Source organism: Notechis scutatus, chromosome 4 (genome assembly GCF_049901735.1).
Source record: "Notechis scutatus isolate UNSWTSFEM ecotype Mainland chromosome 4, rNotScu1.2, whole genome shotgun sequence".
NCBI lineage: Eukaryota > Metazoa > Chordata > Lepidosauria > Squamata > Elapidae > Notechis > Notechis scutatus.
The window spans coordinates 128,146,597-128,167,755 of record NC_142012.1 but is presented as its reverse complement, the minus strand read 5'-3'; the positions used below and the strand labels follow the sequence as shown (position 1 = coordinate 128,167,755).

The 21,159-nt window shown below is 35.1% G+C and overlaps 1 protein-coding gene across 1 annotated transcript; it reads right to left on the bottom strand.

The window, feature by feature from the left end:
* Window positions 1-77: 77 nt before the first annotated feature.
* Window positions 78-20,737, bottom strand: PTTG1IP (PTTG1 interacting protein). The gene is made up of 7 exons (XM_026689662.2): window positions 20,580-20,737; window positions 18,983-19,038; window positions 10,530-10,638; window positions 9,414-9,519; window positions 6,870-6,935; window positions 3,329-3,375; window positions 78-1,619 (listed from the first exon to the last, which is right to left on the bottom strand). Exons 1-7 carry the CDS (start codon window positions 20,668-20,670, stop codon window positions 1,573-1,575), a joined length of 522 nt encoding a protein of 173 aa, XP_026545447.2. The 5' UTR covers window positions 20,671-20,737; the 3' UTR covers window positions 78-1,572.
* Between the last annotated feature and the right edge of the window lie 422 nt (window positions 20,738-21,159).

The following is a 21,159-nucleotide window of genomic DNA, read 5'->3' as shown; positions in this document are numbered from 1 at the left end:
TCATGAAAATGTTTTAGGCAGTGTCTAACTTGCAAGTTCTCATTTTAAGATCAAGAGTTGTGAAGATTAATAGGAAGAGATTTTAAAATGTTATTTTTTTTATTTAGTTAGCCAAGTATTTTACATTTTTCACTATTCTTAATCTTAATATGATAAATGAATTGCACGGAAGTTTTTGTAACAGTGTTTTATCTTTTGGAAATGTATATATTCAAGCAAGGAAAGCTCTAGAGAAACTTCACTGTGACCTTTATAAATCAGTCAACTGAAGAGTAAATATATGAAAGCATTTCAAAGGAATTGTAGTTACTGTACAACTGACAACACAATATTCATAGGACTACAGAAGAATACTATATATTTCAGGGCATGAGCATTTTATTTAACTCTTTTCAGATAAAAAAAATTAAGGCTAATGTTCCATATTCTTCACCAAATTTTCTGCTATACTCAGGAAAAAATATGTAAATTATAAGTATCCTTCTTTAAAAAGTTATTAAATGTTTTTTTCAAAGTAATTGTTTTCCAATTAACATCAATTATTACAAAAGCAATTTTTCTTAGTCTTGATATGACTTGTCAGAAAAAAATAAAAATGTTTATCCTCCAGTGCATAAGACTCAAAATGTAGAATTGTCTGAAATCAGACTATTGCATCAAGCCGAAAGATTTTATCAATAAAACAAAGTATATAAACTTACATGGTGGTTATAAAGGACATTCTGACGTTGTACAATAAGTTACCATTTGGATACATAAGGACACAGCGTGATATGCATTTATACATTAAAGAGTTTGGCAAATTTGTTATTACAATATTAAAGTAATTTAAGAAGACTGAATATAGCTAAACATTTAGTGTTTAAATGCATATGGCTAAATGATGCCAATATAAAGTTCAAAGCAGTATCAAGCTCTTATTAACATTCAGTTTTAATTACTTCTATGGTAGTTTTTAAAGGCACAAAACAGAAGGATTCAACATATATTGCAAAGAAATGTAGAATCAATTTATAAAAGTGCAGATCTTTAGAATTCCATAACAAAAAATATTTTGAGAGCTATTTCTTTCTGGAATAATGTAGTCACTTGCCAGGGAATCTATTAAAGTGTATGATATTTTTGTATAGGAAATTCCAAAGTATATACAAGGATCTTAAAAACCTTGTCTTATTTCTACTATTAATATTAGAATGTCTCAAACTGTTGGTCACAGGAGAAAAGGATACAGTATGTGCACCATCCTGTCCCAATTCATTAATAAATTTGGCTTAAGATTTTGCTGGCAATTGAAGAATTCCCAAAAAGCAAAATATTATAGTAGCACAAGCAACTGCTTAATAGTTAGGAAAAAAATAACATGAATATATTGCAGCCTCCAGAGTTTTAGAGGTATGTTGGTTTGTTCATTAATTTCAGTCTTTATCAGACACTGTAATTATAGCCAGCTCCATCTTGCATTAAGACTATTTTTCTATTTGCAATTAAAGCATCTAATGTACATTTTTTCACACAGCTGTACATTATATAGACAGCACTGCCAGATGATATTTGGGTATTTCAAAAGAAATCTTAGTTATTTTCAAATTTGGCATATGGATTTTCTTCTTTAAACAAACCTGAAAGAAAAAAAAATACTTATTTAGAACATTAAAAATATTAGTGGCATGTAGCAGTGGAACAGAAGCTGGCCTTATCATGAAGTCCTTCCTGATCACCAGAAGGTAAATGCTATCTCTGCTCCTCAAAATGTTTTCATACCCCATTTCTTCCAGCAAGAAGCAAGACTTAAAACTTCTTATTGTCCTGGGCACTTTTATGTTATATGTGCTTTCTTGGTTTTTAAAATGAAGTCAGGAGACCCATGTCATAAAATCCAGTGTTAAGACATAAGAGAACTGAAAAGAGGGCTTTCCTCCAAAGGAGAACAAGACATCTTAAGCTCTGCTTTCTAGCTATCAGCTCCATTCTGATGACTCAAAAGAGGAAAGGGGCATTAGTTGTCAATTACTAAAAATGAAGACCGCACTATGTTATAACTGCCAGAAACAGGGTTTAGAGAACCTTAAACTTAGATACCACAGTAGCCAGAAGGAATGTAGATACGGGCATGCAAGGACAGTGAAAGATTGATGCAGAGGGCCAGCAGCCCAGGGGTGAAAAAAAGATTCCACATAAATTTAACGGAGGCAGCACTGAGGCCAAATCATGGAATAAGAGGCAGGTGTTCAAAATCCTACTCTCTAGCCATCAGATTTTTGCCAGCACATGAGGTCAGAAGAGAAGACAGCAGTGCATTGGCTGGAATCAACAAACAAGTAATTTTGCAGGGAAAGGAGTAAAGTATGAAGAACTTGCAGCAGAAATGGCCTTAAAAATTAAAATAGGACAGAGAAGGCAGATTTAAAATTACTAAAGTATTAATTTTATATAGACACAGATTAAAAAAACAAAAGGTACAGAAATATAGGACCTCAAAACAGAAAACAGATTGTAACATGCAAAACAAAGCTATAACATAAGATTAAAATTAAGAATATCAATATAAAATAAGGCCATAGTTGTTAGTAGGAAATACATAAAACAAAGTAAAAATAAGATATAAAAAAATAAAACAAGCTGGTTTCATGTAATTTAGGGCATATCTTATTATTGCAATAAATACACATTTTCCAATGAAAATGGTGCTGTGTTTTGCTTGAATCTGTACTATCGCCGAGCCTACAATAGTCAATATTTAATAATTCAGATTGCAGATGTAATATGGTACAGTAAGAAAAAAATTTGCTCAACACTTCAAATTAGCAGCTTGTTTTTCAACAATTGTTAAACATTTATTACAGTTAAGCTATTTATATCTACTGTGTAAAATTGTTTTCTCAAGTATATGTATTTTCAGTTGCGAAGAAACTGTCACGTATTTTATCATTCTGAATATCAGTTAATGTGTATATAAAATACGTTCTACATTCTTTAGATAAGACACTAACAACCGTTTGAAGTCGTATCACAATTACTGAAACACAAATACTGAAACCAGTGGGTATTCACCATTCTTGCTATGTCAAACATCAGTGCAACTGTCTTCCTTCACCCCCTTTCAAATTAAACTTTAGAGTCAAGAAGTAGCAGTCACCAAAGGAAGAATATAGTCCTGAAAACTATTTTAGGCTTTATAATCAGAACCCACCAAAACATTAAGCATTATTCTTTCTAACAAAAATATCATGATATAAGATAGTTTACCTCACCTCTATATTTTATTACAAACAATGGCTTTGTAACAAAGGCTTTACTTTAAAACGATGTAAAATCTAGTATACATTACCATATTTTTTCCGGATTTCATCATGTCTAGATTTCATCTCTGCTCTCCTGTAGGAAAAGATCAAGCATGTTATTTTATGGAAGAGGTGGAAGTCCAAACAAACTACCCTTTATAGGGTAAATAACACAAATAAATAAAAATATAATGGGTTAGAATTATAAGACAGTCTGGACTTCCAGTTTGAGTTTCTTCACTGACAGACTGAAACCACGATCGTGCACGGTTTCGATCCGTGCTCGCCGCCGGAGCGCCCCAAGCCGGCTGACTTTGGGGCTAAGCCATCCTGTAGAGGTGGTGAAGAGGGGGGAGACTGCCAGCAGGGTTGAGGAGAGCCACATCTCTCCTCCTCAGCTGGCCATTACCCAAAGGCGGTTGCAGCGGTGGTCAGAAATGGCCACCTCAAAGAAGAACTCGACCGGAAAAGAATGTGCAGGAGGAAGATAAGAAGTGAAAGTCTTGGTTGACCGGGTTAATCTGCAAAAGCAACAATGCAAGGTACCCTGGTATTTAAACTATAAAAAAAAATAACATTGTTCCCAAAGAAGATTTTGAAGCAGCGAAGGAGAGAGAAAAGGGAAAGGATTGGGTTTGTTTTTTCTCTTCCCTTCTATATACTGAAAGCTAAGAGACTTAAGCAAGAAATTGAAAAAAAATCCACTCTGACATCAACAGGCATTTAAGCTGAAAATAAAATGTCAAAGGAATAATAAAGATTTCTGGATACTTAAAAGCTTTTAAAAGCAGGAAAGGAGAAAAAAAGAATAAAAGGGCAGGATCTGGAAAAATGGAGGAGAGTGCCTGGAACTAAAACCTCAACAAGATTCCTAAAAGATACATTTTAACTGAAACTTGGCAACAAAATAGTAGAACCCCAGGAAGAGAAAGTTGAAAAAAGAAGCAAGAAGAAACAGTTTGGGATTATTTGGATTACTTGGTGATCTCTGGATTTTTGGCTTAAAATTTAAATGACTTAAAATCAATCGGGTAGTTGTTTAAAAGTGTTTAAAGTGGCACCACTTTTAGAAGAACTGAAAATGGAAGTTAAAAAGTACAAAGAAGATGCACAAGAAGGGAGAGGTTCTTTTGGCTTCGTATTTCAACTCTTAGAAATGGAGATCTGGAACTATGAGAAACAACATGAAACGCTTGCAGAACAAGAAGATTGGGACAAAGAAGAAGCCATCTTTAATGATCAAGTAATTTTATGTAGGGGAAAAAAGGAAAGGGGGGAAAGAGAATGAAAAGTTTAAGATTCGAAAAAACACACCCCCCCCCCAAAAAAAAGAAGAATAGTTTGAAAAATAAGTATAATATTAGAAAGCAACAGAAGAGGGGATTACAGAAGAGAGAATTTGAGGTAGAGAGACAAGGGGGTAAAAAGGGGAGGGAGAAGAAGAGAGGGAAGAAGGAAAGGAAAGAAGTTATAAAGGACAGAAACAAGATATAGAGAAACAGGGCAAAGGTATAAGAATTGAAAGTATAAACCTGTTTAGAGATAATGGGTGAAAACTTAATTATAAAAGGGATTCTGCAAAGGTTCATAAGATAGTATTGTTATATTACAAATAGAAATAATCTTTGAAAATATGCTTAAAATGATGGATAAAATATTTATTGTAATCTAGTGGAATGCTTGTTAATAAACAAATGAAATAAAGTGAATGAGAGAAATAAATTAGGAAAGGATGGGAACATTTTAATTATTAATGATTTATAAAATATAAGTGAAGGTAAATATGGAAAAAAATAATTATGGAAAGTTTATAAGTGTTCCCAAGGAAGTATGATATTTAATTGAAAAGAAATGTTAAAGATGTTAAGATGTTAATGAATATTAATGATAGAATTGAATTGGAATGGAATGAGTGTTTTATTTACATATATATATAATCTTTTTTTTTAAGAATATTGTGTGTATTTTAAGAATGTACCAAGCAGAATTCATTGGAAGTTATGTATTATATTGAATGTTATAATCTTAAAGGTATACATTGAAGCTTAAATAAGAGTTGAATGGATAAAATTAAAAGATATAAAGGCATCATACTCCAATTAGTAACTACAGGAGAAAATTTGTTTAATAAGAAAAAATAATATGAAATTGAAACAGGACAGACAAAAGTATAAATATAATTATTTGAACTGAGATGAGATAATCAAAATAAAGTTGAGAAAATTAAAAGAGGGGAAAAACTATGTAGAAAATGTAAAACAGTAATAAGATATGGAATAGAACACAAGAATGAGCATGAAATTGAATTTGTGTCTGTATGAAGAAGTGTAACCCGGGACCATGCTATTTTTTAAAAAAAGATGTTTTATTTGTATTATGTTTTTTTTGTGAAAACCCAAATAAAATTTTCAAAAAAAAAAAAAAAAACAGAATTATAAGACAGTCTGAATAATTACCAGAAAACCTCTCCAGAGAGGGAATAAATGTTCCAGTCAAACATCAAAACAATGTAATGAAAACTATCGGATGAACATACAGTATATAATGCAGAGATTTTACAAAAGTTTCATTTAATCTGATTAGTATAAAACTACTTCCACAATTTCAGTCCAAATATAGACTATCCCATACTGCCTATTCTACGCGTTTTATATTCAGTACATTCTTAATACTAAATAATAAAAAACCCATTTGCGTCTAAATCATTTTAAAAAATGGAACTGAGACATATTTATATTAAAGTAATTTCCTCTAAAAGATGTTAAGAAAATGTGCTTTTTACCCAGCTTACAGGTCTCATTTTAAAGTCCAGGAATACTTTGAATAATGTATAATCCTTTATGCAAGAATTTTGCTTTTTTTTTTTAAAAAAAAATCACATTTTCAAACTTTTCCTTCATTACTATCTAGGTGTAAAAAGATCTAGGAATGGCACTGATAATTCTGGCAGATTTACAGATATATTACCATGCACATATGCAGTTAATCTAATGTGGAATTTTCAGATAATTCATCATATATGGGCATCTTGGACTCCTGCAATGAGATCTTAAACATTTGTGCTTGGTGTTCTACACAGACATCTTCCAGAACAATAAACAATGGGATAAAGGCAGGGACATCAGCAATGCCTGGGAAGGTAGAAAAGGTAAATGATCAAAGAAAGGATGAGTAGGTGAATCATGCTTGGATTCAAATGAAACTGCGGCTATGGGGCAGGAAGATGCTGGGGAAATTGGCAGGCAGGCTGGGACACAGGAATAGAAGAATAATGGAAAATTAGAGGAGGGGACAAGCCTTGCCTTTCTCAACCCATAAGACCACTCTGGATTTTGTTTTATCAAAAATTCTTACATGTTTTGCTTTGGTCAAATGGAAAACAGTTTGGACAAACATTCAATCACAGTAAGTTTGCTTCATTCACAAGAAGAAACAAATTTCCTTTTTTGTGCTCACTCCTATTATATCTGTGCAAAATTTCAAGAAAACATTCAATTGTGAAGCAAACTTTATTTCTTGATTTGCATGAAATGACCCAGACTAGAAAAAGCAAGCCTGACTGGCATCCATAAACTAGAAGGAACACACCTTTCTTCTTGCCGAACTCTCCTTTGCTCTTGTTCCCTGGCAGCCTTTTCATCCTCTTGATCAACCCTGTTTAAAATAAGATTGCAAACAGATTGCAATATGTCATTATTCCATATTATGAACTCATCAAACCATTAAAAAAATTAATCAAATATAGACTGTCATTAGGGTATCAAGTGAGATTTTATGGCTGTATGGAGATATAGAATCAACGTGCAATTTGCAAAATTAAGAAATGTACCAAGGGATACTATTATGCACTTTGTTAGGAGGAAGACTAGAGATCACTTTTTACAGCCGCTTTTTACTTCCAGGTTGAAGATAAATAATGCAGATATGATGTACTTAAACAAATCTCAACCAGAATCATAATACTGCACAATGAAGAGAGTATTTAATTTTTACTGACAAGTTGAAACAGAAAATATACCACTTCACTGGGATAAATTGGAAAGAGTGATCTTCCCTTTTGAACACAGAGATTTAAATGAATTCATTCCAAAAATTAAGAGAATTCCTAGAATAAAAAATCAAGGGGAATTGGAAGAAGTGTAAATGGAAGTGACAGAGGGGCCCAGAAAACAGCCACAAGAAAATAGGGAATTCACCATGTTAGGTGCTATAGGTATGTCATTTCTAAATGTCTGGCCTACGTGGATTTAAAAGTCCTATTTTTTTTTCCTTCCTAATGTTTTTCCTGGGTGTGTAGGATCTTCTTTTTCCAGATCAACAGAATGTAGACCATTAATTATGACAGAGATTGACTGACCAGCTAATTAAGGAGAGAAGCAACCTAGAAATAAGGATAAATTTCTTGACACTTAAAACAATTAATTAGTGGGACGGTTTGACTTCAGAAGTTATGGCTACTGCCTCACTGGAGGTTTTTAAGAAGAGACTGGACAATCATTTCTCTGAAATGGTAGACTCTCCTACTTAAGCAGGGGTTGGACTAAAGAAACTCCAAGGTCCCTTCCAATTTTGTTATTCTGTAATTTGTTAAAAGAAATGCAAAAACGTGAGTAAACAATTTATTTCAGCAGGAGCCAAAAAGAGAAATGGTTTATATATAAATCCCTAATTGCAACCAGAACTGATATTGACAGATAATTATGGTAGATATGTCGGGTTGAAGCTATTTGCATGGGATCAACATTCTGAGAAAGGGAATTTATGCTCCAAATAAGGCTAAAATAACATTTTACAAGGGACTTATGAATAAATCTGTAAAATAACAGATGAAAGCTGGCTTTTAATGGGAGATTGGAATGGAGTAATGTGTCCACACGAAGACTGCATTTTTGAGAAAGATATTAAAATGACAAGGTAAATTACCAAGATGTTTTCTTAAAAAAAATGGTTAATTTATAATTGTGGATGCACGGAGTGGTGCAAAAGAACATACTTTTTGTTCAAATACATACAGTACAGGTAGTCCACAACTTACAACAGTTCTTTTAGTGACCGTTCGAAGTTACAATGATGCTGAAAAAAGTGACATATTTTTCACACTTACGAAAGTTGCAGCATCTCTATGGTCACATGATCAAAATTTAGATGCTTGGCAACTGGTTCATATTTATGACTGTTGCAATATCCTTGGGTCATGTGATCAGCTTTTGCAACCTTCTGACAAGCAGAGTCACTGGGGAATCCAGAGTCATTGAATAATAGTGTGACTAACTCAACTGCAGTGATTCACGTAACAACTTGGCAAGAAAGGTTGTAAAATGGGACAAAATTCACTCAACAAAAGTTTCACTTAGCAACATAAAGTTTCAGCTCAACTGTGGTCGAGGACTATCTGTAGATCTTTTTCAAGAATTGAAGAATTTGGCTATTATTGTTCAAAGAGTAGAGATACTGCCAAAAACTTTTTCAGACACAGCCTTTAGCACTTAAAAGGAAAATCGGTTCTTTCAGAGGGATGTTAAATGAAACATTGTTTCAGAAAGCAATTGTAATGGATGATTGAAAAAAAAGTTAAAGGAATTTTTAATAATCTTAATAAAGGTACAGACATAAAAATAGTTTGGGGCACAAGTGTAGCTTTTATGAGGGGACATTTTATACAACAAAAGAGGAAGCTCTCCCAAAAAAAAGACAAGGAAAAAAAGCAATTTTCATAATAATCTTAGAGAGAGAAGGTAAATTATAAATTATATCTGCTTCTTTATAATTTAAGAAGGAGCCACAGTGATTAGAATGCAGTATTGGAGGCTGACTCTATCTACTGCCAGGAGTTTGACCAGTTCAAGGTTGACTCAGCCTTCCATCCTTCCAAGGTCAGTAAAACTAGGACCCAGATTGTTGGGGGCAATATGCTGACTCTGTAAACCACTTAGAGAGGGCTGTAAAGCACTAAGAAGCATCATATAAGTCTAAGTGCTATTGCTATTTTTCATTTGTCTCTTTTTTTTTTTACTTATTACTCCTCTTTCAAAATTTGTATTTTTATTCTCTTAAAAATATCTTTAATAAAAACTATAGTAAAACATATTGCTATTCTAATATAAATTTATCCCAAAATCATTTGATACTTGCTTTTTGTTCTTTTTTTTCCTGCAGCAGAAACAGCAACAGATGAAAAGTGCGAGAAGGATTATTCCTCCCACTACAGACATGGTAATGATCAGTGCTTCAAAATTCACTGAAATATTTAAACACAAAAAAGTTAGTGTGGAAACTAACTGCCAAGGAAATATTCATTTAGTCAATTTTGAGTGCTATTTGTTTATTTAAAAAGAAAATATTTCAAGCAAAGATTGAAAGCTTGTATCTTGAGGAACCTACATACATTAGAGAAGTTTCATACAAATGAGTTACGAGGAGCTAAATTAAAGCCCCCCTGCAGTAAAAAGAATTGAATATATTTAGTCTCAGTGGCAGCTGATTTTCCCACACACAAATTTTAACTCTTATAGTCATGAATCTGACATTTGAAATGGGGGTGGAGGACAAATTAGCTGCTGCTGAGATCCCCCCCCCAATTTTTTAACTTTCATACACATTAATATGAACTTTCAAAATCAGAATCTACATATTTTCTAGTTACCAAATACTGCAGTCAAGCAGAGAATGATACGGTGCAGTCATATTTTGTTTTAATTAATTATATTTTTATCCAGTCTTTATAATTTTACAAATAACTCAAGATGGTGAATATACCTAATAATCTTTCCTCCTCCTATTTTCTCCATAATAGCAACTCCGTGAGATGGGTTAGGCTAAGTGTGTGAGAGTGGTCCAAAGTTATCTAGCTGGCTTTCATGCCTTAGGCATGACTAGAACTCACCGTTTCCTGGTTTCTAGGCCAATACTTTAACCACTACACCACACTGACTCTGTTTGCAATTCCTTATACAATCACCAGAGGCTTAATATTTGAATTGATTAGCAACTAATACATTTTAATCCATTAAAATTTGTATGATACAACTGGAAGATACTGATGGCTGATACTAAAAGAGGTTTTTTTCCTATCATCTTGAAAGTTATGGTAATTTGAACTGTACATGTTGCAAAGAAACTGTAAGCTTCTGTTAAGAAGTTAATCCTACAAAACTTTACAGTAATATGAAATATTTGCAGGAGGAAGGCTATTGTCTGAAACATAACATGCTAGTGACAACTAAAAGAAAATTTCTTGAGTGAACTTACCCCAACATACACCCCAGCGTGCAGAGCTCAGCTTACAAAGAGAACTTGGAGGGAGGATATTCCGAACAGGATACTCCACACATTTTTTGCTGCTGCTGCACCATAAACACTAGAAGAAAAAAATGTGATTAAATAACACAAGGTAAGAGAGATTGCAAAAGTTAATTAAAAAATGAATCAGTACTTTATTATTCATTACAATTTTTTTTGGGGGGGGGGGTTGTTTCTGTCACATGCCTTGAAGGAGATGCGAGTCAAATAAAAATAAAAGTACAATATTTATATCAGTACAATAACAAATCACAATTGTCATCACCATAATATGGCATTTAGCTCAGATACATTTTCTTTTTTTAAAAAAAGTTTTACTAGCTTCCTGTATCTCAAGAATGGGGTTAAAGTCCCCTTTCTGGTAGCAAGACATTCTATAATAAGGGAGCTTCAGCAGAAAATAGTTGCTTCTGTGATGTATGATTGGGAACCCTTAGTAGGTACTCCCTGTTGCCATGCCTTGAGAAGATTTTATTTTAGGTAAGTAACCTGGTAGATGTCCAGGCTTCAACTATGTAGAATTCTATAGGCTATCATCAGCATCTTCAGTTATGCTCAGAAACCAACTGGTAATCATGAAACCAATTTTATATGGCAATAACAAGTTATCCATGCACGTAGGTGGACTGCTATTTTTGCTATAGCTGGATTTTTAGACGGCTTTCAAGGGCAGGCGCCTGTAACTTAAGAAACAATAAATTATCCAAACTGTGACAAAGGATGAGTGATCTTTATTAGATAAGAATAGTCATTAGTGGTACACTAGCTGGGCAAAGGGCTTAATGTAGATATTAAATGAAATAAAAGAGTCAAATCTTGTGGCATTTCATACTGAATGCCCAATGGCTCAATCTTTCATCCTCCCTGTCATTCCTAACTGAGAACGTCTATTCAGGAAAGAGCAGAGCCACCATTGAACATATCCCCAATTTCTATCCCTTTCAATCCAGGCATGCAGAAGGATTATATTTTCGATGCTATTAAAGACTGCCAAGAAATCCAACAGGCTAGGCTCATGGTCCTCATCCAGGTCCTGCCATAGGTCATCAGCAGAAATGACCAATGCAGTTTCTGTCCTGTACTTTTAGAAACATTTGTTTACCCATGAAGAAAACAGGAGGCTAATCGTTAAACTGATTCAGCAATGCTTCTTATCAAAATGTTGAATTTAGCACATTTTATGCCAAGAAAATTAAGGAGAAAAAAATCCAATTCATAATTTTAAGGAAAAAAGGAGCACACAAGTGATCGTTTTGAAAAACATTACGCCTTTACTATTATGAAAAAGTACAAAATTTACAAACAAGAACATTTGCAAAATAAAAAAACAGAGAAACAAATAGGTAAAAACTTGCAAACAGCATTTAAACAGATTGATATAAACCCTCTGGATAAGCAGGATTTCTGTTAATCATACGAGTATTTTGTGCCAATGGGGTACAGCAAGTCCAATTAAGTTCCAGAACTGAATAATACTTTTGTCCTAATCTGGCATCAAAGGCTTTAGAAATGCTTGATTTAAGAACTTTAACTTGCAAACATGCAGGCAGGCTTAACTGACAGATTAGTTAATTAAAAAGTGAACTCTATCAATGGTTGTTAACTAAAATTTAAAGGAGAGCATTTCTCAACTTCCAGCAAGATTTTTCTTCAATCTTTGCCGCATGCCTTACAAAAGTTAAGCCACACTAGATGCTGCACATCCTGTTTTTCAATATCCATCAAGATAGCCTTTTCCACCTTTGATTTTCAGGTAGTTGCAATAACTTCCACCTGTTTAAAGAATAATCTGTTCTGAAGATAAGCTGTCACTATTCAAAATACACTGATTCAAAGTTATATATTTTCCTGTATCATGCAGATTGCATCACTTTCCTAATGGAACCTGAAGCTTTTCATATTGTCCTAACAAGTGTACATCAGTACATTATTTGACAATTATAATTTTCATATTCTCATATAAGATTAAAGATTCTTCAGCTTTACACGTTTCTTTGTCGGAAACAATACATGTGTGGCACAAAGGCAACACAGTCAAATAAGCAATAAGAGTCCCTTTATTATCTCCAACTTTGCCCCCACTGTGGACCTTCAGAAAAAAACTCTCCCAGGAACAGCCTTTAACTATAGAAAATTCAGTTCAAAACAAAGTACATACAATCTGTAACTAAAAATCCAAACAAACCAAGATGAAGTAATTAGCTTGACAGGGCAGGAGAAGGAATTTCAGACTTGAAAGCACAGCAAAACTCACACAGTTAGGAAGACATCAGGAACACAGATAAGCCACAATGATACAAGATAAATTCACGTTTACTCCCAACAGCTTGCTGTGCGCAGCTTCCTTTTTTATACACTGTGTTCCCAGCTGCAGCTAATGAAGGGAATCAGGTCCCTTTCCTCCACCATAAGACACACAACTCACATTGCTCCCTTCTCCGTTCCTCCCTGCGTGCCCTAGGATGAAGAGGGGGTGGGCTTGGGTCTTCCTCTGAATTCCCTCTCCCTGTTCTACCTCTCCCCTGTTCTCTGCCCAGCTGGACTTTGCCCATCCCCAGTTTCTTCCACAGCCAATGGAGCCACACCATCCACTCCCTGTCAGCTGTTTGGCTTTCCCCGTCCAAGCCAGATTCTGACAGGGGCATGACAACATATTATGCTCACTCTATAAAGCAATGTAGACTATGAAATTATCTTCTTTGCAGTGATTTGCAATCATTTTATCCACTTTGTCTCCATTATGCATTTCTGATTTTTTAATCAAATATTTATGTTTCAAATAAGCATTAAAATGTATCAATGCAATTTATTATTGTACACAATGCTTAGTAAGCAAATCAGCTGATACATAAACCACAGAAGATAACAGTAAGCTCTCACTTTAATGGATTAATGAGGGGAATGCTGCCCGCTATACACAAATATCCTTCGGATTTTGTTTGCATGCATCTTTGTACACATGTATAAAATAGCCAATTGGACTTTATGTGTGTATAACATGGCAAAGTGTCTTCCCAATGCATCTGCTAAACTGAGCTGCAGTGCAGGCTTTACTATGACAACTGTAGGAAAAAAAATCACTGCTGAAGAAACTTTTTTAGAACTCCTGTTCTTCATAATGCCTTATAAAATGTTAATTTTATATAGGAGGCTTCTCTGCTCCTGTCAAACAACAAAACTATAATACTGATTCTTGGCTAGTGTGGAACTTAATTTGGAATTTAAAGTATTGTTAACTTTATACATTTCAAAAAGCTTGAAAAGGCAGTTTAGCTCATTGTTTTTCCAAACAATTAAAACAATAAAACTTTTTAACAATTGTAAACATTTTCTTCTTTCCCCTAATATTTGTTTCATATAATTTAGCAAGTTGATAATCATTTTTCATGCTTTTGCTTTAACCTTTCTATAAACTACTCAAATACATAATCATCTATTCTGCTATTTTCCTCTTTAACTAGCTCCTCTTTGAATAAAGAAATTTCTGTTCTTTTACAGGGCAGTGTCTCCCTTTCACACTACTAAGGTGCCACATGACATGCATCTGACTCTTTCCCATGCTGATGTCTTACATTTTATTCTTTTTTTTGCCACCCTTCCAACCCTATCTAAGACAAAATGTTGTTTAAAATTACACATTCTTTCAGTTCCCCATTTTTAATTTTTTAACTGTCTTTCGCACTAATGGATAGAAATAGATTTCCAGAGTATCATCTAAAAACAAGTATGAGATTTAATACAAGCAAACTTCTTTAGAAGATTGAAATTTTTCCAAAACATTAATTTTAGACAAACCATGCAAAATACTAATAGATTTAGTTTCAGACTACAAATTCTGTAAATTCCAACCAGATGGGAACCAAAATTCAGACCTTATGTATCCTGTGCCATGCCAAACATTTCTACTTCCTGGCATGGATACAAGATTGTGAAGAATGGATGCTATAATTCATTCTCCCTTCAGATGATTATCACAAAACAGCAGCAAGAACAAGCTATGTATGCTTCTTAGATGCATGCTCATTCTTACTCTGCATCTGAAAAGAAGGTAACTTCACAAGCGCAGCTGCATATTATTATATAATACATGCATATTATGCAGAATATGCAGAAACTGCATATTCTGCAGAGCAGAGCGGGAGACTCTTGGGGCCCACTAGTAATTAATAGCTCAAGTATTGAAACATTCAGAGCTCAATTCTCAGAATAAAGCCCAAGGGGGCTAATTTCCAAGTTAGAATTCAGACCTGCAATGTAAATGTAGTTAGGCTAATATTACTCAGTAAGATCACTTTTGCACCAGTTTGGTTTGCACTTTTAGAAATCCTTTTTAAGTAGAAAGGTAGCATAAACATAAATCAGAAATAAAACAGATGTAATTAGCTTTCTTTTGCATGACAAACTTGTTTTTTTACAATAGCCATTCCATTGTGCAAAGGGATAGAGGAGACATTTTATGGCTGAGCAGCGTTTCACCATATTATGACTCACACTATTAAATTATTTGTAACCTCAAGGCATTCTAGGAAATTATGATAATGGAAGCTAGAGCTGTTTATCCTGTTGTTTTATAGTAAGTATTAGCAATTGTAAAAATTCAGATGGAATAGGGAACTCATCTAGCACCAAGGAAGATATCTGCAAGTACACCGATATCCCTAGGAATCATACTGAGTAATCTGAAGTACAAAACTGAATTGTATTCATTAGTAATATACCATTTCCATATAATTAACATATAACTTTCGAGAACAAATAAAACTGTTTCTTCCTTCCTCAATCTTTAGCATTAGCTTAGGTTCTACAATTATATGATTCAAACTGTTTCTAAACAGAATTTATCAACAATTTGAAATAGGGCATGAATAGGTTTTTCACAGTGATGGTATTCTACTGGTTCGGCCCAGTTCTGCCGAGCCAGTAGCAGCAATGAGCAGCAGAGACCGAACCGGTTCTCTCCACCACTCGCTGTTGGGCCCATCCGCCCGCCCGGGCTCCCATACTCACCTTTATCCTCTGAATTTGAAGCATAGCTGCTTTGCGCGGCACAGCAGAATGCTGTGTGGCAGTTGCTGAACAGGGGTGGGATTCAAAAATTTTTAACAACCGGTTCTGTGGGCGTGGTTTAGTTGGTGGGCGTGGCTTGGTGGTCATGTGACTGTGTGGACATGGCCTGGTGGTCATGTTACTGGCTGGGCGTGGCAGCCAACTCAACATCACTCACATAGAGGCATGCATCTCTTCGCCTGGCCTCTCTTGACTGTGGGGATGCTGCAACAGTCGTGTGAAAAATGGTCATAAGTCACTTTTTTCAATGGTCACTCCACACAAGCAAAGTACCAGTAAAGGAAGGGAAAAAAAACTCCAGAGACGTTCCAGAGACAGGAAGTCTAGTCCTGCCAAGAATGTAATAAGGGTTAACGGAGATACTTCCTTACAGGATCAGGCCAGTAATTTCTTCTAACAACCGGTTCTCCGAACTGCTTAGAATGTTAACAACCAATTCTAGCGTATAGGTGCAAACTGGTAGAATCCCACCCCTGCTGCTGAAGCGACCAGGAGAGTGCAGGCTTGCAGGAGGCGAGTTAGAATTCCTCTGCGCCTGCACAAAGTATGCGTTTGGCACGCGTGTGCACACGCAAAGTGTGTGCACACGTGCAAAGTGCGCCCACCAAGCCACGCCCACCGAACCGGTGTTAAAAATATTTGAATCCCATCACTGGTTTTTCAGAGCATTATAACAGTATAAGAAAGAAAATAGCAGTATTTCTTTCTTTCTTTCTTTCTTTTTTTGTAAATTTTATTTGAGTTTTCACAAAAAAATACAAATAAAACATCCTTTTTGAAAGTAGCGTAATCCCGGGTTACATTTCTTCGTACAGACACAAATTCAATTTTATGCTCATTTTTATGTTCTATTCCATATCTTATTACTGTTTTACATTTTCTACATAGCTTCTTCCCTCTTTTAATTTTCTCAATTTTATTTTAATTATCTCGTCTCAATTCAAATCATTATATTTATACTTTTTGTCTGTCCTGTTTCAATTTCATATTATCTTTTCTCATTAAACAAAGTTTCTCCTCTAGTTACTGATTGGAGTATGACACCTTTATATCTTTCAAGTTTATCCATTTAACTCTTATTTAGGCTTCAATATATACCTTAAAGTTATAACATTCAATATAATACATAACTTCCATTCGGATTCTGCTTGGTACATTCTTAAAATACACACTATATTCTTCAAAAAAAAAAAAGATTATAAATATATGTAATTAAAACAACACATTCCATTCCAATTCAATTCTATCATTAATGTTAATATTCATTAAAATCTTAACTTCTTTTAACATTACTTTTCAATTAAATATCATACTTCTATGGGAACAGTTATAAGCTTTCCATAATTAATTTCCCCCCCTCTTCACTTATATTTTATAAAACATTAACTAATTAAAATGTTCCCGTTCCTTCCTAATTCAATTTTCTCATTTATTTTATTTCATTTATTTTATTCACAAACATTTCACTAGATTACAGTAACTATTTTATACCTCATTTTAATCATACATTGTTTCCAATTTTCAAAAATTATTTCTATTACTAATATAACAATACAATCTTATGTACCTTTACAGAATCCCTTTTTCAGTTAAATTTTCACCCATTATCTCTAAATAGGCCCTGTTTCTCTATATCTTGTTTCTGTCCTTTGTAACTTCTTTTCCTTTCCTTCTTCCCTCTCTTCTTCTCTCTCCCCTTTTTTACCCCCTTGTCTCTCTACCTCTATTTCTCTCTTCTGTATTCCCCTCTTCTGTTGCTTTCCAATATTATACTTATTTTTCAAACTATTTTTCTTTTCTTTGGTTGTTTTTTTAAGTCCTAAGTTCTCCATTCTCTTTCCCCCCTTTCCTTTTTCTTCCCCACATAGAATTACTTATTCATTAAAGATGGCTTCTTCTTTGTCCCAGTCTTCTTGTTTTGCAGATGTTTCTTGTTTCTCATAGTTCCAAATCTCCATTTCTAAGAATTGAAAAACAAAGCCAAAAGAACCCCTCCCTTCTTGTGCATCTTCTTTGTACTTTTTAAGTTCCATTTTCAATTCATCCAGAAGTAGTGCCATTGTATAAATTTTTAAACAACCACCCGATTAATTTTAGTCATTCAAATGCAATAACCAAGAATCCAAAGATCACCAAGTAATCCAAATACACGCAAGCTGTTTCTTTTTGCTTTTTTTTTCACTTTCTCTTCCTGGGGTTCTACTGTTTAGTTGCCAAGTTTCAGTTAAAATGTATCTTTTAGAAGTCTTGTTGAAGTTTTACTGTAGATTCCTTTTAATTCCAGGCAGTCTCCTCCCTTTTTTCCAGATCCTGCCCTTTTATTCTTTTTCTCTCCTTTCCTGCTTATAAAATTTTTTTAGTATCCAGAAATCTTTATTATCCCTTTGACATTTTGTTTTATTTTCAGCTTAATTGCCTGTTGATGTCAAAGCGGATTTTTTTCCCGATTTCTTATTTAAGTCTCTTAGGGAAAGGGAGAGAAGGGGAAAAAAACCAAACCTTTCCCTTTTCACTTTCCTTTGCTGCTTCAGACTCTTCTTTGGGAACAATGTTATTTTTTTTTTTTAGTTTAAATTCCAGGGTACCTTAGTTGTTGCTTTTGCAATTTAACCCAGTCAGCCAAAACTTTCACTTCTTATCTTCCTACTGCACATTCTTTTCCGGTCAAGTTCTTCTTTGAGGTGGCCATTTCTGACCACCGCTGCAACCGCCTTTGGGAAAGGGAGTAATGGCCAGCTGAGGAGAGATGCAGCTCTCCTCAACCCTGCTGGCAGTCTCCCCCCTCTTCACCTCTACGGGGTGGCTTAGCCCCGAAACCAGCCGGCTTGGGGCGCTCCAGCAGCGAGCCCAGACCGAAACCGCGCACGGTCGCGGATTTCTGTCTGTCGCCGAAGAAGCTCAAAGAAGCTCAAACCAGAAGCCCGAAAATAGCAGTATTTCTTGAAATTCAACTTATCACATTTTTAAACAAACAAGATAAAATACATAAACAATTCTGCTTAAAAATTTAGACTTTTTTAAGTTCCATTCCTTGTCTTAACATTACCATTCCTTGTCTTAAATTAAATATATATAATCACCTGTTTCTATTTCAACAGTCCACTATCTACACAGTCATGTGATATCCTAATCAGGAAGCTGTGTAAATATGTACATATACTTAATAACACATGCAGAAATATTTTTATGACACTAGTATGGTACTTTGTAATGCAAGAACTTGTTATATAAATCAGAATATCTGAATGGCTCTAGATTAGGCTGCCCTTCAAATCACTGCAAGTGTAGATCAGGATTTTATTCAGAGCAAAGATGTTTCTAATTGTGTTACTTACTGTGACATTTTTCAGGCATTCTTCACAAGTTTTATTTGTGTACTTCTGACACCCCACTGTGAAAATAAATAAATTAAATTAATATCTTCATTTTCCCAGCTTCTTCTCCGACTTTGTTTTGTTTTGCAATCAGACATAAGGCTGGATCCTTTGTGATTGAATGTCCAGAATCAAAATTATTTGTCTGTAATAATACTTACTTCTTGTTTGGAGAGAAGTCAACAACCAACTGTTTTTATACTTAAAGGCAGCTGTTAAACTTCTCTTCTACAAAACTAGCAGTCTTTTTCCCATTTATGTGAGATTCTCAGACACTTTCTGGAGAAGTCCCTCTAGTTTCCTTGGCAAAGATCAGAGTGGTTTTTTCCCCTGTTCCTCCTTCCTAGGGCTCAGAGAAAATGACTAGTCCAAGATCATGGAGTTCGCTTTGTGCCTAAGGCAGGACTAGAACTCATGGTCTCCTGATTTCTAGCCAAACTGACTCTCAAACAACCTTACACAATTCTTAACAGGTTAATATATACTTTGTTCAGGTAAAAGAAAATTGTTTCAGAATCAAGGTTTTCACATAATGCTTTAGCATAGCGGTAGTTGCATATACTATCAGGTCAGACATTTTATTTACATATAATACTGATAGGGATATATAATCACAATCCTGCTTTATACAAATTAAATGTGTTAAACTCAAATGCCAGAGTTTGTGTCCAAGTAATGCAGACCAACAGGATTAGATGTAAATTATTATACCAGTGCTATATCATTTTGAAAGCCAGTTTTGTGTGGGCAACAGGCTAGAATCCAGAAACTGTTCTAATCCCACCTGAGGCATGAAGTCAGCTGGGTGACTTTGGGCCAGTCACTCAGCCCTAGGAAACTAGCAATGGCAGTTCCAAGGAAAGTAGACTTGTACAGGTAGTCACCAGGAAGCAACACTAACACTAAGGCATAGAAAGACACGTATACACAATTCCCAGTTTTAATTACAATTGAAATATTAATTGGTATTAAACTTTTGAAGCATCTCCTTTACAATGGGAAATTGGGTACTATATTTTTACTGTAGAATGCTTTTTGTCAAATAACTTTCATAGTTATTTGAATGTTAAACATTGGAAAAGGGAAAGACAATGTTGAATACAGTGAAAGTAAACTTTTAAATTAATGTAATAGTTACATAACAGATTAAACACCAGTGCTCTGGTGTACAAATATGCAGCTTTGCAGATACCGACAAACCGCATCTCCCATTAATTCCAAATTATAAGGCACGCTGAGAGCTTTAGTTCAACTTCTGCAGAGCCATAGGTTGTTGTCCACTCTTGAGTTACTGATTATTTTTTTTGCACCTCCTTTCTCACTCAGACACAGCAAACACAGGGATCCGGAGACCAAACCACAAGGCTGGCGGCTCTATTTTCCTCTCCCCATTCTCCAAAATACACCCGCTGCTCTCTTTGCTTTTTGAACTCTGACTCAAAGCTGAAGAGAAGAAAAAGCCGAAGCGGCGGCACACAGTATACAAGGAGCCTAGCAACTGCTCCGACGACATTCCCTCTCTACCGCCCACGTCCCACGAGCAGAGGTCTCTTCTTACTTTCTTGCCCCTGGGCCGCCAAGGCCATGGTATTCAGAGTCCAGAGGAGCAGCGGGAGGCCCAGCAGACACAAGCGGCGCAAGAAACCCATGGCGACTGAAACGAGTAAAGAGGCCGCTCGTCCTCTCTCTCCGAACCCCTTCGGCTCCGCTCGCCCCGCCTTTTCAAGACCGGAAAACAGCCCTGGAAGAAAAGCGTCCGGGCCCGCCCAGCGCCGTGCACGCGCACTATTTTTTATTTATTTTTGCTACGGAAGCACGCCATGGGCGGCCCTAGAGAGTGCGCGCCCCCGAAGTAAGGTGGGAGGCTCCGTATTTATGATAACGCTTGGCCAAACGTAATACTTCGGTTTCTTTAGTGTCAGCGGCTAAATTCTTATTTTCTTTTATATTATTTAAAAATACTGAAAAACAAAGTGCACCACCTAATACGTTCGTAGGGATATTGTTATTGTGAGTTGAAAGCTCCAACTTTCTGAGAGGGGTTGGCGGAAAGAAGCGCCCTAGCTAAACTTTCCATACTGTAACTAAGGAGAAAACAAAAAGGGGGAAAAAAAAGGTTTGCCGGGAAATTCGGTCTG

Coding starts and splice junctions, on each gene's coding strand:
- PTTG1IP (XM_026689662.2), bottom strand. CDS start 20,670: ATGGGTTTCTTGCGCCGCTTGTGTCTGCTGGGCCTCCCGCTGCTCCTC. Junction 6,936..9,413: donor AGGAAAAAAAAGAACAAAAA/GCAAGTATCAAA, acceptor TATTTTAAACAG/GGTTGATCAAGAGGATGAAA. Junction 3,376..6,869: donor AGAGTTCGGCAAGAAGAAAG/GTGTGTTCCTTC, acceptor CTTTTCCTACAG/GAGAGCAGAGATGAAATCTA.